General features: G+C 41.8%; 1 protein-coding gene across 2 annotated transcripts; it reads right to left on the minus strand.

The window, feature by feature from the left end:
- Positions 1-3942: 3942 nt before the first annotated feature.
- Positions 3943-16276, minus strand: LOC121578613 (fibronectin type III domain-containing protein 11). 2 transcript variants are annotated; one of them, XM_041892976.1, is made up of 2 exons: positions 16191-16276; positions 3943-5034 (listed from the first exon to the last, which is right to left on the minus strand). In XM_041892976.1, exon 2 carries the CDS (start codon positions 5027-5029, stop codon positions 4031-4033), a length of 999 nt encoding a protein of 332 aa, XP_041748910.1. In that variant the 5' UTR covers positions 5030-5034; positions 16191-16276; the 3' UTR covers positions 3943-4030. The 2 variants fall into 2 exon arrangements, with proteins under 2 accessions (XP_041748910.1, XP_041748911.1); XM_041892977.2 differs by lacking the exon at positions 16191-16276 and adding an exon at positions 6036-6067.
- Positions 16277-19010: the final 2734 nt, after the last annotated feature.

Below are 19010 nucleotides of genomic sequence, written 5' to 3' on the forward strand. Positions count from 1 at the left end.
ACACGTTCTGCCTGTGGACATCTGTTCTACAATGTGCCAGCAGCAGAGCATGAGACCCTTTGTTGGCATAATTGATCTCTTTCAGGCAAAGAGTACACCTGGCATACCCCTTTATATCCACTGTATTGATAAAAGTGAGAAAGAGGGAAAGTGTGTGGTGTTCCTTTCACCTCTATAGTGGCATCCAGCTTAAGCCAGGCCCAGCTCCAACTAACGTTACACTTCATCCCTGAATCCACTAGTTTTAAAAGCAACCGTGCTTCTACATCTGCATTACTTGCTGTTCTGGGTTTTAGGCTGGGTTTCTGTATAGCACTTTGTGACATCTGCTGATGTAAACGGCCTTTATAAATACAGTTGATTGATTAATTGAACGCCTCATTTTCACCTAATTGTCTCATTCTGAAAAGTAACTACATACTGTAGAGGGAAAACATTAGTTCATAGATAGTAAGTTAGTTAGTTCGTCAGCTAGTTAACTAGCTAACGGAGAATTCGATCGAGCTAGCAAAATACTTAACAATGCTAACAATTCTTGAGTCTCTCTCTAGTCATGGTTTTAAAAGTTTTGAAATCTCACATTATCAACTTTCCTGTGCGTTCAATACTTATTTTTAAAGTCTTTGGTGTGAGGAAACTGTGCAGACAGTGACGTTAGTATAATGCGACAGCATTACTAGCTTTACTGTCCATGTTAGCAGGTCGGGTAACAAATTAGTGTCAGAATAAGTATCATGTAAATAATTTGTTGTTGTGACAGCCAAGAATGTTAATAACGACACGTGAGGCAGCAGAAAACGTTTATTGAAACAAAAACAAAAAAGTGTCATTAGTTTGCTTAGGATGATGCCAAAGTTAGGCTAATTGAGTAACGGGAGTACCCTATGGCTGTAGGCTACTTGGGGGCATGGTAACATTAAGCCACGCCTCGCCATGTGTATCTATTCAGGGTTTAATAAAGCTTCAAATGTTTGTAATTTCCAGTTTAAAATGTCAGACTTGATTTGCCCTAACGAAAAATGCATCAACCCCTACATAAATGTATATTAATTACAATCCCCAGAATAATTCAAATTTCCTGTTGCTGCAGGATTATTTGCCTGCTGTAGCAAACTGGCTCAAATTAAGATAATACATCTGTAGGTGGTATACAGCTACGACCTGAAGTTACCTTTTTGTAGCAGGTTAGGAGAATTAACATGACAGGTTAGGAGAATTAACAAGGCAGGTTAGGAGAATTAACATGGCAGGTTAGGAGATTTTACGCAGCAGGTTAGGATAATTAACATGGCAGGTTAGGAGATTTTACGCAGCAGGTTAGGATAATTAACATGGCAGGTTAGGAGATTTTACGCAGCAGGTTAGGATAATTAACATGGCAGGTTAGGAGAATTTACGCAGCAGGTTAGGATAATTAACATGGCAGGTTAGGAGAATTAGGGTTAGGATTAGTTAAAATGCTCTCCTAACCTGCTACGTAAATGTACTTCTGGTCTTGGCTATACTCCATCTAGTCACAACCAGCTCTGGCCCCTTGTAGTGCTGTCTCTGCAGTGGTCAACAGGATCTGGAGGCTGCTCATTAATTAATTTGGAGTCCATGACACACTGCACTTCCTCTCTGGTTTGCATTTTGGCTCATGACATGGCAGTAAACAGGATTACACAGTTGAAGAGGAGGATGTGACGCGATAGCACAAACAGATCTAGGACCAGGCTAGGGAAAGGCAGAGTAACCTCCTGGGGTGAAACGCTGACCTGGACTTGAAATGAACTGGAGAAATTTCCGCACCACAATGCTGCGAGTTGTTACAGGGTTTATAATACAGTGCCCTTCTTGTGAAATAATTCACACACACCCAATAAATGACGCAATGTAAAACACTAGGAAGTATAGGCGTGTTCTTGGGCTTAATGCTGCAAGGTTCTCATGCACTATAAAACATGCACATATTTCACAATACCCTCTATCCGTTTTGATACTTGGGAGGCCGGATATGAGATTGGCTGTGAAAGAATGGCGAGGACCACAATTGAAACTTCACTTCAACTTCTTTAATGTCATGATGTACACAGGAGAATATGACATTGTATTATAAACCCATAGATTTAGGAGAAGGTCGTAGAGAGTTCCTCCTTTGATTGTCACGCAAGACTTCTACTTGAATGGTTAATATAGAACGGTGGGTAGACAGTGTGCAAAATATAAATGATGTTTTTACATAGACAGGAGAAGATTAATCATGTCTGGAAAATGTATCATAGAAACAAATCAATCTTGTAGCTGTCTGATAACAGACAGGCTAAACCATGGGATTTGGCGAATAAGACGAAAACTAGCTGCTTGATAATGAACAATGGAGTATTCTAAATGATCTTCAAAACAAGTCTGTACACTCTGGGAAATATACTGTATGTGACGAGATACATTCTCTGAGAATCACCAGTGTGAGTGAATTGCATATCAATCATCTGTCATCACGTTTATATTGCTTTCTGCCTATTTCAGACAATTTGCTCTTCTGTCTCAGCATACCTGTACATGTTGCTTTTGTTACTAAGTGTTAGTGTTTTCAGTGTTATGCTGGTTATGAAAGTTTGTGTTCTTAAGGTCTCATAATCCTGGTTATTAGTTGGTTATCATAGGTCATAGTCATTAGTTACCCAATTAATATAGGTCATTGTTAGTACAATAATGGCATGTTCAGCTTAAGAGAGCCTGTTTGTGTCTGTCTGCCCATCTGTCCTTGAATCTCTTAGCGAGCTGTGGAGGGGCTTGCTCACTGGCTCGTGTTTGTGAGAGAGAGAATAAATCATTTTCATTAGTTGTTATTAACTTTCCCAACAATATCACACTGAATGCAAAAGTGACTATGATATTTAAGACAAGAGTATAAAATATATAAAACGTATAAATCCACTTCCAACAGTGGCACCCTATTTCCTATGTAGTGCACTACATTTGACCAGGGTCCATAGGGTTCTGGTCAAAAGTAGTGCACTATATATGGACTAGGGTGCCATTTGGGATGCAACCATTGTTTTGTCTAGGGCTTACTAAGGCCTCACACGTGTTTTCGTAGATATACACATTATAAATATTAGCATTTTCCATTTGTTAGGAGAGAGGCAATCCCTACTGCTCTACATAACCTATATGATTGCATAAACACAGTGTATTAAGTTAAACATCAGTGTATTAAGTTAAACATCAGTGTGATAGGTTAAAGATCAGTGTATTAAGTTCAACATTAGTGTGTTGAGTTAAACATCAGTGTATTAAGTTAAACATCAATGTATTAAGTTAAACATCAGTGTATTAAGTTAAACATCAGATTGTTTGATTGTGAGTAACCCTGATCACAGAGATGCTACACCACACACAGTTCACAAAAAAAAAAATATTTTCTTAACCGTCAAAGCACTGCTTGAACGCAAAGTATCAACAATGTATTTAATCTGCAATGGCAAAAGTGCATAAAGATTGCGGAATTCAGATATGACGTCATTGTTTTAGCACAATCCACAGAGTTATGAAACTACGGTGCACAGCATGGTTCAATGCACCAATATACTGTAAATTTCCACGGTCTTGGAGCTAAAATTGGGATAATGTATACTCTGCTAAAGACAATGCAAAAAAAAAAAGGAGAACAATGTACAATACGGCGAATTTAGCAAACAAGGCATTTGTGCCATGTGCATGGGGGCCGTCATATTTATGGACCTCCGCTATTGTATTGAAATGTCTATCTTTACGCTGCTATTGGAAATGAAAAACCCTTTCTCACTCTGTCCACAGTTGTAGGTGTTATGTATGGTATGGCAATAAGGCTAGGAGGAAGACATAACAATGCCATAACAACATATCAGATACATTCTCAAGGACAATATTTGTTTTGCTCTGTATCATGATTAAAGGACTAGGCTCGATTCCCAAAAATCTTGACAATGTATTTTATTAGAGAGATAAAAAAATGTTAAAATGTCTTTATTTTCATATTGCTATGCACTCACACCCCGCTAGCCCATTACCAGGGGAACAGCCTCCTCCTCTTCTCCTGGCTCCCGGTGAAGCCCCCTGGGGATAGTGGCGTGGTTCTGAGCACCATGGTGTCGTTCCAGAACCCGTAGACCAGGCAGCAGGCGTCAGCCCGCTTCACTGTGAACTCGTAGCACCTCTGCGGCAACAGGTTGTTGACCTGTATGCAGTAGGAGTTGCAGGTCACCGTTCCTAGCTGGTTCCCTTCCTCCGTGTTAGTCGGCTGGAGGAGCTTGTAGCGGATCTCGAACTGTTCCCTGGGCTCCTGCTGCTCCTGCCCGGCGATTTCCCAGTGCAGCCGGGCGCAGTCGGCCAGAGCCTCCGAGCGTGACGTGTCGAACATCACAGGCATTTTGACGGACAGCCTCAAATGGATCTGGGGCATCTTGGTGCTGCCCGTCTCGGAGATGAGCCGATGCTTTGTGTGCAGCTCCCCGGGCATCAGTGTCGAGTCAAAGTCCGTCAACGCCTTAATGAGATGCGCTATCCTCCCATTTATGTGGTCGACCTCTTGATATCCATAGTCGCTCTGGCTGGCTATGGCCTCCATTTCCACTTTGCCCTTACAGAACTGCTCATAGAGCTCCTCCAGCAGGCTCAGCTGGATCTGCACCTGGCTGTGGCCCAGCTTCTTCATGCGCTGGAACTTCCAGGGGTCGATGAGGTGGAGGATGGTGGAGTTGGACAGGTAGTTCTGCTGCTGCTGTGGGTCTGGTTGGTGGAGTGTGTCCTGGCGCATGACCTCCAGGTAGTAGGAGCACTTCTTGAGGATGTCCAGTTTGGACTTGCACTGCTTGATGTTACATGGGTTGAGCTTGGTGGAGAGCAGCTGTGTGACCTGGTCGTGGAGGTCTTTGAAGGTGATCCATTTTTTGGGGTCCATGCCGGGGCTGTCTCCTCCCTGGCCACCAGCGCAGCGCGTCTTCATGGGGTGGCGCTGCTCGCTGACGTCACTGTCATCGCTTGGGGGGTTCATCATTCTTTTCATGTCAGCTGCAAAACATACATGGAGATTTTCCTTAGTCATATAATTCAACATCTCTGGCTAGCTACATGTTTTCTCTCTTATGTGAAGGTTAAACTGAATGAAAAAAATATTATGTTTTATTGTCACACACACCAGATAGGTGCAGTGAAATGTGTTGTTTTACAAGGTCACCAATAATAGTACGGCGCCCCTGGAGCAAATGAGGGATAAATGCCTTGCTCAAGGGCACATCGACCGATTTCTCATCTTATACACTGTAACCTGGGGTGAAATGTGTATATTTATTTGGGTATGTGCGCACTCAGCCCGTTTGATCTGTAGAATATCCTTGTGGATGGAAACATTGTCAATAAAGGTGGTAATTGGACGCATACACAGTGTGCAGGACATTCTGTTATTTTTAAGTATACTTCATTAGCCAGGCGCCTACTTTTTTTAAAGTATGAGCGTATGACCACAAACTTTTCTTTACACTGAATGTACTCTGAAGATTGATAAGCAACGATAAGCTTGGCTAGTAATTTTTTTGGTCAGGCTTTCCATTGAAGACAGATTTTAGATTTCTTCTTTCAAGATAAAAGCCACAAACTGTCAACCCCTAAAGAAAGATTTTGTGGTTCAACACTTGACAGTTGAAATGATGCAACTTTATGGAAAAAAACTAACAGGCTAGAGATCCATTCTCTTCCAACAGGTGGTGTTATTCTAATGTGACAGCTGTCGTGCCATCTGTTGTAAGACAATGCTGAAGATCATGAAATAGGACTAAGTACAGTGCCTTCAGAAAGTATTCACACCACTTGACTCTTTCCACATTTTGTTGTGTTACAGCCTGGATTTTAAATGGATTAAATTGATGTCTCGCATCAATAAGTATTCAACACCTTTGTTATGGCAAACCTAAATAAGTTCAGGAGTAGAAATGTGCTTAACAAGTCACATAATAAATTGCATGGACTCACTCTGTGTGCAATAATAGTGTTTAACATGATTTTTGAATGACTACCTCATCTCTGTACCCCACACAATTATCTGTAAGGTCCCTCAGTCGAGCAGTGAATTTCAAACACAGATTCAACCACAATGACCAGGGAGGTTTTCCAATGCATCCCAAGAAGGGCACCTATTGGTAGATGGGTAAAAACAAAAAAGCAGACATTAAATATCCCTTTGAGCATGGTGTAGCTTTTAATTACACTTTGGATCGTGTGTCAATACACCCAGTCACTACAAAGATACAGGCATCCTTCCCAGTGGTGGAAAAAGTACCTAATAGTCATACTTGAGTAACAGTAAAGATACCTTAATAGAAAATGACTCAAGTGAAAGTGAAAGTCACCCAGTAAAATACTACTTGAGTAAAAGTCTAAAAGTATTAGGTTTTAAATATACATACGTATCAAAAGTAAATGTAATTGCTAAAATATACTTAAGTATCAAAAGTAAAAGTATAAATAATTTCAAATTCTATATTAAGCAAATCAGACGGCACAATTTTCATGTTCTTTTAATTTACAGATAGCCAGGGGCACACTCCAACACTGAGGCATACTTTACAGATAGCCAGGGGCACACTCCAACACTGAGGCATACTTTACAGATAGCCAGGGGCACACTCCAACACTGAGACATACTTTACAGATGAAGCGTGTGTGTTTAGTGAGTCCGCCAGATCAGAGGCAGTAGGGATGACCAGGGATGTTCTCTTGATAAGTGTGTGAATTGGACCATTTGGAGTAAAAAGTACATTATTTTCTTTAGGAATGTAGTGAAGTAAAAGTAAAAGTTGTCAAAAAGATAAGTAGTAAAGTAAAGTACAGATACCACCCAAAACAACTTAAGTACAGTGGGGAAAAAAGTATTTAGTCAGCCACCAATTGTGCAAGTTCTCCCACTTAAAAAGATGAGAGAGGCCTGTAATTTTCATCATAGGTACACGTCAACTATGACAGACAAAATGAGAAAAAAAATCCAGAAAATCACATTGTAGGATTTTTTATGAATTTATTTGCAAATTATGGTGGAAAATAAGTATTTGGTCAATAACAAAAGTTTCTCAATAGTTTGTTATATACCCTTTGTTGGCAATGACACAGGTCAAACGTTTTCTGTAAGTCTTCACAAGGTTTTCACACACTTGCTGGTATTTTGGCCCATTCCTCCATGCAGATCTCCTCTAGAGCAGTGATGTTTTGGGGCTGTCGCTGGGCAACACAGACTTTCAACTCCCTCCAAAGATTTTCTATGGGGTTGAGATCTGGAGACTGGCTAGGCCACTCCAGGACTTTGAAATGCTTCTTACGAAGCAACTCCTTCGTTGCCCGGGCGGTGTGTTTGGGATCATTGTCATGCTGAAAGACCCAGCCACGTTTCATCTTCAATGCCCTTGCTGATGGAAGGAGGTTTTCACTCAAAATCTCACGATACATGGCCCCATTCATTCTTTCCTTTACACGGATCAGTCGTCCTGGTCCCTTTGCAGAAAAAACAGCCCCAAAGCATGATGTTTCCACCCCCATGCTTCACAGTAGGTATGGTGTTCTTTGGATGCAACTCAGCATTCTTTGTCCTCCAAACACGACGAGTTGAGTTTTTACCAAAACGTTCTATTTTGGTTTCATCTGACCATATGACATTCTCCCAATCCTCTTCTGGATCATCCAAATGCACTCTAGCAAACTTCAGACGGGCCTGGACATGTACTGGCTTAAGCAGGGGGACACGTCTGGCACTGCAGGATTTGAGTCCCTGGCGGCATAGTGTGTTACTGATGGTAGGCTTTGTTACTTTGGTCCCAGCTCTCTGCAGGTCATTCACTAGGTCCCCCCGTGTGGTTCTGGGATTTTTGCTCACTGTTCTTGTGATCATTTTGACCCCACGGGCTGAGATCTTGCGTGGAGCCCCAGATCGAGGGAGATTATCAGTGGTCTTGTATGTCTTCCATTTCCTAATAATTGCTCCCACAGTTGATTTCTTCAAACCAAGCTGCTTACCTATTGCAGATTCAGTCTTCCCAGCCTGGTGCAGGTCTACAATTTTGTTTCTGGTGTCCTTTGACAGCTCTTTGGTCTTGGCCATAGTGGAGTTTGGAGTGTGACTGTTTGAGGTTGTGGACAGGTGTCTTTTATACTGATAACAAGTTCAAACAGGTGCCATTAATACAGGTAACGAGTGGACAGAGGAGCCTCTTAAAGAAGAAGTTACAGGTCTGTGAGAGCCAGAAATCTTGCTTGTTTGTAGGTGACCAAATACTTATTTTCCACCATAATTTGCAAATAAATTCATAAAAAATCCTACAATGTGATTTTCTGGATTCTGTCATAGTTGACATGTACCTATGATGAAAATTACAGGCCTCTCTCATCTTTTTAAGTGGGAGAACTTGCACAATTGGTGGCTGACTAAATACTTTTTTTCCCCACTTTTACTTTTACTTAAGTACTTTACACCACTGATCCTTCCTAACTCAGTTGCCGGAGAGGAAGGAAACCACTCAGTGATTTCACCATTTATTTATTTTATTTATTTTTATTTCACCTTTATTTAACCAGGTAAGCCAGTTGAGAACAGGTTCTCATTTACAACTGCGACCTGGCCAAGATAAAGCAAAGTAGTGCAATAAAAACAACACAGAGTTACATATGGGGTAAAAAAAAACATAAAGTCAGAAATACAACAGAAAATATATATACAGTGTGTGCAAATGTAGCAAGTTATGGAGGTAAGGCAATAAATAGGCTATAGTGCAGAATAATTACAATAGTATTAACACTGGAATGCTAGATGTGCAAGAGATTATGTGCAAATAGAGATACTGGGGTGCAAAAGAGCAAAATAAATAACAATATAGGGATGAGGTAGTTGGGTGGGCTAATTTCAGATGGGCTGTGTACAGGTGCAGTGATCGGTAAGGTGCTCTGACAACTGATGCTTAAAGTTATTGAGGGAGATAAGAGTCTCCAGCTTCAGAGATTTTTGCAATTCGTTCCAGTCATTGGCAGCAGAGAACTGGAAGGAATGGCGGCCAAAGGAGGTGTTGGCTTTGGGAATGACCAGAGAGATATACCTGCTGGAGCGCAGACTACGGGTGGGTGCTGCTATGGTGACCAATGAGCTAAGATAAGGCGGGATTTGCCTAGCAGTGATTTATAGATGGCCTGGAGCCAGTGGGTTTGACGACGAACATGTAGTGAGGACCAGCCAACAAGAGCGTACAGGTCACAGTGGTGGGTAGTGTATGGGGCTTTGGAGACAAAACGGATGGCACTGTGATAGACTACATCCAATTTGCTGAGTAGAGTGTTGGAGGCTATTTTGTAAATGACATCGCCGAAGTCAAGGATCGGTAGGATAGTCAGTTTTACAAGGGCATGTTTGGCAGCATGAGTGAAGGAGGCTTTGTTGCGAAATAGGAAGCCGATTCTAGATTTAACTTTGGATTGGAGATTCTTTATGTGAGTCTGGAAGTTGAGTTTACAGTCTAACCAGACACCTAGATATTTGTAGTTGTCCACATACTCTAGGTCAGATCCGTCGAGAGTGGTGATTCTAGTCGGGTGGGCGGGTGCTAGCAGCGTTCGATTGAAAAGCATGCATTTAGTTTTACTAGTGTTTAAGAGCAGTTGAAGGCTACTGAAGGATTGTTGTATGGCATTGAAGCTCGTTTGGAGGTTTGTTAACACAGTGTCCAATGAAGGGCCAGATGTATACAAAATGGTGTCGTCTGCGTAGAGGTGGATCTGAGAGTCACCAGCAGCAAGAGCGACATCATTGATATACACAGAGAAAAGTGTCGGCCCAAGAATTGAACCCTGTGGCACCCCCATAGAGACTGCCATAGGTCCAGACAACAGGCCCTCCGATTTGACACACTGAACTCTATCTGAGAAGTAGTTGGTGAACCAGGCGAGGCAGTCATTTGAGAAACCAAGGCTATTTAGTCTGCCAATAAGAATGCGGTGGTTGACAGAGTCGAAAGCCTTGGCCAGGTCGATGAAGACGGCTGCACAGTACTGTCTATTATCAATCGCGGTTATAATATCGTTTAGGACCTTGAGCGTGGCTGAAGTGCACCCGTGACCAGCTCGGAAACAGGATTGCATAGCGGAGAAGGTACGGTGGTATTCGAAATGGTCGATGATCTGTTTGTTAACTTGGCTTTCGAATACTTTCGAAAGGCAGGGCAGGATGGATATAGGTCTGTAGCAGTTTGGATCTAGAGTGTCACCCCCTTTGAAGAGGGGGGATGACCGCGGCAGCTTTCCAATCTCTGGGGATCTCAGACGTTATGAAAGAGAGGTTGAACAGACTAGTAATAGGGGTTGCGACAATTTCGGCGGCTAGTTTTAGAAAGAAAGGGTCCAGATTGTCTAGCCCAGCTGATTTGTAGGGGTCCAGATTTTGCAGCGCTTTCAAAACATCAGCTGTCTGAATTTGTGTGAAGGAGAAGCGGGGGGGCATGGGCAAGTTGCAGCAGAGGGTGCAGAGTTGGTGGCCGGGTTAGTGGTAGCCAGATGGAAAGCATGGCCAGCTGTAGCAAAATGCTTGTTGAAATTCTCGATTATTGTAGATTTATCGGTGGTGATAGTGTTTCCTAGCCTCAGTGCAGTGGGCAGCTGGGAGGAAGTGCTCTTATTCTCCATGGACTTTACAGTGTCCCAAAACTTTTTGGAGTTAGTGCTACAGGATGCAAATTTCTGTTTGAAAAAGTTAGCCTTTGCTTTCCTGACTGCTTGTGTATATTGGTTCCTAACTTCCCTGAAAAGTTGCATATCGCGGGGGCTATTTGATGCTAATGCTGTACGCCACAGGATGTTTTTGTGCTGGTCAAGGGCAGTCAAGTCTGAGGAGAACCAGGGGCTATATCGGTTCTTAGTTCTGTATTTTTTGAATGGGGCATGTTTATTTAAGATTGAGAGGAAATTACTTTTAAGGAACAACCAGGCATCCTCTACTGACGGAATGAGATCTATATCCATCCAGGATACCTGGGCCAGGTCAATTAGGAAGGCCTCCTCGCTAAAGTGTTTTAGGGAGCGTTTGACAGTGATGAGGGGTGGTCGTTTGACCGCGGACCCGTTACGGACGCAGGCAATAAGGCAGCGATCGCTGAGATCCTGGTTGAAGACAGCTGAGGTGTATTTAGAGGGTATGTTAGTCAGGATGATATCTATGAGGGTACCCATGTTTACGGATTTAGGGTTGTACCTGGTAGGTTCGTTGATAATTTGCGTGAGGTTGAGGGCATCTAGCTTGGATTGTAGGATGGCTGGGGTATTAAGCATATCCCAATTTAGGTCACCAAGCAGTACAAACTCTGAGGATAAATGGGGGGCAATCAATTCACATATGGTGTCTTGGGCACAGCTGGGGGCTGAGGGGGGTCTGTAGCAAGCGGCAACAGTGAGAGACTTATTTCTGGAAAGGTGGATTTTTAGAAGTAGAAGCTCAAACTGTTTGGGCACAGACCTGGATAGTATGATAGAGCTCTGCAGGCTATCTCTACAGTAGATTGCAACTCCACCCCCTTTGGCTGTTCTATCTAGACGGAAAATGTTATAGTTGGGGATGGAAATTTCAGAATTTTTGGTGGCCTTCCTGAGCCAGGATTCAGACACTGCTAGAACATCAGGGTTGGCAGAGTGTGCTAACGCAGTGAATAACTCAAACTTAGGAAGTAGACTTCTGATATTTATGTGCAAGAAACCAAGACTTTTGCGATTACAGAAGTCATCAAATGATAGCGCCTGGGGAGTAGGAGTGATACTGAGGGCTGCAGGGCCTGGGTTAGCCTCTACATCACCAGAGGAACAGAGGAGGACTAGAATAAGGATACGGCTAAAGGCTTTAAGAACTGGTCTTCTAGTGCGTTGGGTACATAGAATAAAGGGGGCAGATTTCCGGGTGTTATAGAAAAGATTCAGGGCATTATGTACAGACAAGGATATGGAAGGATATGAGTAAAGTGGAGGTAAACCTAAGCGTTGGGTAACAATGAAAGAGATAGTATCTCTAGAGGCATCAATTGAGTCGGTCTCTGAGTGTATGGGGGGAGGGACAAAGGAGCTATCTAAGGCAGGTTTAGCTAGGCTGGGGGGTCTACAGTGATATAGTACAATTAGAAATAACCGAAACAACAATAAACTAACCATGTTTGGGCTGAGGCTAAACATAAACAGGATGTAGTACCGTAAAAAGGAACAGTCCAGCAGATATCAGCTGTATAGCTGAGTTATCATAAGGTCCGGTGGTGAAGCACTTGTGAGTAAGAGGCCACGGATAGCGTGTGCTAGCGGGCCAGGGCTAGCAGATGGATGGAATCTTCGTGGTTAACGTCGTAACCACATCAGACGATTTCGTCGGCAGACCAGTCGTGTAGGATCGGCGGGGCTTCGTGTCAACACTAGGTGGTCCCGTCCGGTTGACAGAGAGGTAGATAGCCGGGAGATGGGCCTAGCTCAGGATGATTAGCCAGACCACAGCGTCCGTTTTGTTGTAGCCAGCTGGTAGCGATGAATCCGGAGTTAAAGGTCCAGTGATTCAGTGATTCCGGCGGAAAAACTGATATGATCTGGGTCGATAGCACGCTGTGCAGACTGGCCGAATATCCGGTGATCAATGTCCAATGATTAAAATTAATCCCGCGGAAAAAAATCCAAAGTTCTGGGTGAAACACCGCTAGCTGTGGCTAATAGCAAGTAGCTAGTTCAGTAGCTAGTTCAGTTTAGTGAGTAAGAGGCCACGGATAGCGTGTGCTAGCGGGCCAGGGCTAGCCGATGGATGGAATCTTCGTGGTTAACGTCGTAACCACATCAGACGATTTCGTCGGCAGACCAGTCGTGTAGGATCGGCGGGGCTCCGTGTCAACACTAGGTGGTCCCGTCCGGTTGACAGAGAGGTAGATAGCCGGGAGATGGGCCTAGCTCAGGATGATTAGCCAGACCACAGCGTCCGTTTTGTTGTAGCCAGCTGGTAGCGATGAATCCGGAGTTAAAGGTCCAGTGATTCAGTGATTCCGGCGGAAAAACTGATATGTTCTAGGTCGATAACGCGCTGTGCAGACTGGCCGAATATCCGGTGATCAATGTCCAGTGATTAAAATTAATCCCGCGGAAAAAAATCCAATGTTCTGGGTGAAACACCGCTAGCTGTGGCTAATAGCAAGTAGCTAGTTGAGGCTAATGGTGACTTTAAAACAGTTACAGAGTTTAATGGCTTTGATAGGAGAAAACAGGATGGATCAACAATATAATAGTTACTCTAATTGAGAGAGTGAAAAGAAGGAAGCCTGTACAGAATAAAAATATTCCAAAACATGCATCCCGTTTACAAAAAGGCACTAAAGTAATACTGCAAAAAATGTGGCAAAGCAATTAACTTTTTGTCCTGAATACAAAGTGTTATGTTTGGGGTAAATCCAATACAACACATTACTGAGTACCACTCTCCATATTTTCAAGCATAGTGGTGGCTGTATTATGTTATGGGTATGCTTGTAATTGTTAAGTACTGGGGAGTTTTTCACAATAAAAAAGAAACGGAATGGAGCTAAGCAAAGGCAAAATCCTAGAGGGAAACCTGGTTCAGTCTGCTTTCCACCAGACACTGGGAGATGAATTCACCTTTCAGTAGGACAATAACCTAAAACACAAGGCTAAATCTACACTAGTGTTGCTTACCAAGAATACAGTGAATGTTTCTGGGTGGCCGAGTTACAGTTTTGACTTAAATCTGCTTGAAAATCTATAGCAAGACCTGAAAATGGTTGTCTAGCACTGATCAACAACCAATTTTACAAAACTTAAAGAATTTTCAAAAGAATAATGGGCAAATGTTGCACAATCCAGGTGTGGAAACCTCTTAGAGACGGCAGGTAGCTTTGTGGTTAAGAGCGTTGTGCCAGTAACCGAAAGGTCACTGGTTCTAATCCCAGAGCCAACTAGGTGAAAAATCTGTCGATGTGCCCTTGAGCAAGGCACTTAACCCTAATTGCTCCTGTAAGTCGCTCTGGATAAGAGCGTCTGCTAAATAACTAAAATGTAAATGTAAATACCTAGAAAGACACAGCTGTGATCCCTGCCAAAGGTGATTCTAACATGTATTGACTCAGGGAGTTGAATGATTATCTTATCAAGATATATTAGTGTTTATTTTTCATGATTTTTTGTACAAATGTTGGAATTTTTCTTTCACTTTAACATGACAGATTATTTTGTGTAGATCGTTGACAAAAAAATGACAATTCAATCCATTTCAATCCCACTTTGTAACACAACAAAATGTGGAAAAAGTCAACCGGTGTGAATACTTTATGAGGCCAATAGGTCTCATTATCATTTGCATCACAATTGCATGCCAGCATGTTTCACAATCAAAACATTGGGGAGCTCCAGTTCTATGGAAGGGGTGTGGAATGTTCCTGATTCAAAGGTCAGACTGAGATATAGGCTGGACCAAACAGAGCGCTTTAAGAAGTAGGCCTAACCTATGATCAATGTTAACTTTTTTTCCACCCTCAAAACAAATACAGCAAGACCGAAAGTAAGTTGGACAACGTTTGGCCTTTTTATAAAAAACAATTGATTACTTGGTTAAACGAAAAATCCTAAATGAAAACCAAAATTAAATGAAATAATACATTGACAGCTTGTTGGTTAAAATATGTCTGAATAAATAAAATATACAGCAAAATCGTTATTTACAGATGCGGTCAAATATTTTGCCACCGTCACACTTTACAATGAAGTTCAATGGAGCAGAATGTTATGTTTTTTCTTTTAAAAACTGGTTGAATGGCTATTTTTCCCCTGTAGGCACCTGCAATTTACCACGTGAGATAAATTATACAGTAAACGAGAATAACCTCCTCCAACTAAATTTATCAGAATTGTAAATAATTTTGTCCAGGCCATTTTTGACTTTGAAGGGAAAAATCTCAATTTCAGTTCAGATTATAATTTTTTGGGTCCTGCGCAGTTGTAAATCAAATCCAATCAAATCCAATTTTATTTGTCGTAAACAACAGGTGTAGACTAACAGTGAAATGTTTACTTACAGGCCCTTCCCAACAATGCAGAGAGAAAGAAAATAGAAAAATTATAGATTCAGAGTGTTTAATAGTCACATGTACAGGGTTGCAGGTGTGATTGCAGGGTACATTGAAAAAGTAAATACATAATAATAAAAGTAATAAAATAAAGAGTAACGATAAATTATACACGGGGTATCAGTACCGGGACGATGTGCAAGGGTACGAGGTAATTGAGGTAGATATGTACATATAACTAGGAATAAAGTAACAAGTCAAACAAATACACATGTAAACACCAAAATATTTTTCAAATATTGAAAAATATTTCTTCATGCAAGGGTCAGTCTGCCAATATTTGACTGAATCTGTATGCTATGGCCTATGCTCATCAAATTATAGGCTAGCATAATAGCTTTTCAGTCATGATTCATTCCTAGCTACAGTAGCACCAGGAAATTCGCCCACATGAAAATATATTAATCTTCACTCCCCAAATGACTACTGAAAGCAGAAGATAGGCTATAGTCACAGATTATCCATTATATTGACCAGATACTCAAATGGCTGCTCTAACAATGAAAATAAATGCATTCAAAAATGGAAAGCAGTCGGGAGGAGGCGAGATCAGGTGTGACCCTTCTAGCCAATGAAAGGGCAGATACGCATGTGAGTAACAGGTACAACTCCAATAAAACGTGTTTTTTCTCAAAGTTGCCGGGATGTCACGTGTCCTACTTAGCAGGTATATCAGTACACTCGTAACGACATAATCATTACGACAATTCTATTCGATCAAATAAGCCTCACGAAGCAAATAAGCCATTACATTTTTTGTTGACCAAATTCGACACTCTCATTGACCTCCATAAAAAACTAATCGCTTGGTGAGCAAAAAAAAATAAAACTAAAAACCGCCACCTGATGGACAAGACAGATTTTGGGCCCAGTTATCCCTCTCGCTTCGCCTCTTCCTCTCTACTAAAAACATCGTACAACTTTACAGAAGGCCTAGGCTTTCGGTACAGTGGTCAAAACATGCACAGAGAAGCTATTTTCACAGAGAAGCTCAATTCTCTTTGACCAACCGACGGTGTTCATTAGGCCTACTGTATTTCAAGCGTAATTTCTTACCTGTTCGGTCTAATGCATTGCCGTTCGCACCACGAATAGTTTGAAAACAAATGTTGTTTTTATTGGTTTATTGGTGCTTTTCAAAGTTACCATAGCTACGAACAAATGACACAGGCGCAACATTATGAGGTCATACTTGAGACGATTACAGTAGCCAGAGGTCTTGGCATAATTTCTCAAGATTGTCAACGATGTTTTAAAAAAACATATTATACCTCTTTATAATGTGTTGGAAATTGAATGTCCGATAATTCGATTATTAGCCTATCAATCATTTGCGAGATCATGCGTCTTTTCGAATGACTTTGCACTACTAACCTATTTTTACACCCGTCAGGCCTACACCAATACCATGAAATGCAAGACATTTTCATTCCAATATTTATGTTTCCCAGTAGATAATATATATATTTTTTAGAGAGAAACAGAGAAGGACGTAAACCGAAATGTAGGCCTATGATGGAGAGAATATTGACACCTCCACCATCTATAGACGACCACAAAGTGGCAGTAATGCAACTGCCACTGGAACTGCAGTAATGACTTGTTAAGCACACCATCTGATTGAACAAAGACTTATAGGGTTGAACCCTCAAAACAATTGTTAGGACTTTGATATAAAGCTGTATACACACACACACACAAATGTATCTTAACATTGGAAAACCAGTCCCAATTTATTTCACGTGTGTGTGTTCATTAGGCTATACATACCATGGAGCAGTGCACTTGGGAAGATCAAATAAAATGTTATTGGTCACATACACATATTTAGCAGATGCTATTGTGGGTGTAGCGAAATGCTTGTACTTAGGAGCTAGAAACAGAGCTGCCATGTCTGTCGGTGCCATCTTGTACCAATAACTTCTCAAAGAGAAAATGTACTTTTAATAAATGTAATTATAAATGTAATAACAAACTTATGAGGTAAAGTACCCTACTGAAAAATCAGCTGAAGGAAATTGTTATTTTCAAGGGTGCCCTTTTCTTAACCAGGTTCCAAATCAAAAGGCTAGCTGCGTTTCAATTGGAAATGAATTGTTACATTTACATTTTACATTTTAGTCATTTAGCAGACGCTCTTATCCAGAGCGACTTACAGTTAGTGAACACATATATATATATTTTTTTATACTGGCCCCCCATGGGAATCGAACCCACAACCCTGGCGTTGCAAACGCCATGCTCTATCAACTGAGCTACATCCCTGCCGGCCATTCCCTCCCCTACCCTGGACGACGCTGGGCAAATTGTGCGCCGCCCATGAGTCTCCCGGTCGCGGCCGGCTGCGACAGAGCCTGGATTCGAACCAGGATCTCTAGTGGCACAGTTAGCACTGCGATGCAGTGCCTTAGACCAATGTAAGACCAATAATTATTCCCAAATATCACATTTGAGTCAGTCATTCGATAGCCTTTATCGATGACATTAGGACTAAATGTTGATAAAAGCATACATAAAGAAAAACTATGCCATTTCTGTTTTAGATTAATTGAAATTATCATAACTGACCATAGGCCTACAGACAGTTCTGATTGCAAAGCATTTCTATAAGGCCTCTTCTGGCACAACAGTGGTAGGCCTGAATACCAACAACGATGAGACAGCCTACAGGGAGGAGGTGAGAGCCCTGGAGGACTGGTGCCAGGAAAATAACCTCTAAACACAAGCATTTCGCTGCACCTGCGATAACATCTGCAAATCTGTGTAGCCTACGCGACCAATAAACATTGATTTGATATGTTCTGAAGGAGTCGTCGGGTGAGGTTGTGTCTCTCTCTGGCGGGAGGTAAGCTTGGCTTATATGGTGTAGAGTAAAGCTTAAACCATGTATTTAGATTGTAGTTAGGTATTGTAGGTAGTTTATCTAGGTAGTTATCATAGGTTATTGTAGGTAATTATTGTAGGTAAGTATTGTATTCGGCTGAGACCGGTGAAGCACGAGGCTAGCTAACCCACTACCTGGACTAGCTAGCGGGTAGCTACTGGTAACTATTAGCAACTGTGGATAGTTGTTTCCAGTGTTATTTCACGCTTAAGAGTACCTGTAATTATGCCAGCTAGCTGCCTACCATTCAGCAGTTTTTAAAACCTCATTATCTGAAGCATTAGCGTTAGGTAGTTAGTAGCTACTGTAGTCGAAATGTAGCTAGCTTGTTGCTACCTGGATAGCTAACTAAACAATAGCTGGAATGACCTAGTGAACAGACGCGAACTGGCTGAATCGATTCAGTGGCTAGCTTTGCACTTAACTGGCTAACAGTAGCTACTAAGGGTAAGTTATAACCTACATTTGTGTTTTGTTTTTACATACTGGTAACCAGAGTCGTTCAAGGGAATTCGGGACATGGGTGACTAGTCAACGTTAGCTTGGCTCTCTCTGTGTGTTCGTGCCGTGGGAGGAGGGGTTTTTCGTTGGCAGAGAGCAATGGCTAGCTAGTATGCTAACTATTCTAGCTAACTAACTGGCTGAATAAGTTGACGACGGACTCACTCAAACTGTCAAAACTAACCCAAAACTTTACACAACGTTAGACACGGACACGAATGATCTGCTTGGCGTGTTAACACACTGGTGGTTTGTTGTAACCGAGTATTGGTGCTAAACCGTGTTATTGGAGGCTGGCATGCTAGTTGGATATGGCATCATAGGATTCGGTGCCCTGGACGGTTTTCACGGAAGAATACTGTACCAAGTTAGCTAGCTGAATACACTAAGTTAGTCTATTCCTAGAAAACATTGAACCGCTGTAGTTTACAACAATTATAATTTCTAAAGTGGAAGTTGGGAGAGTTATATTTGAGTGTTTCAGTGAAACG

Source organism: Coregonus clupeaformis, chromosome 12, assembly GCF_020615455.1.
Source record: "Coregonus clupeaformis isolate EN_2021a chromosome 12, ASM2061545v1, whole genome shotgun sequence".
In the NCBI taxonomy this organism is placed as follows: domain Eukaryota; kingdom Metazoa; phylum Chordata; class Actinopteri; order Salmoniformes; family Salmonidae; genus Coregonus; species Coregonus clupeaformis.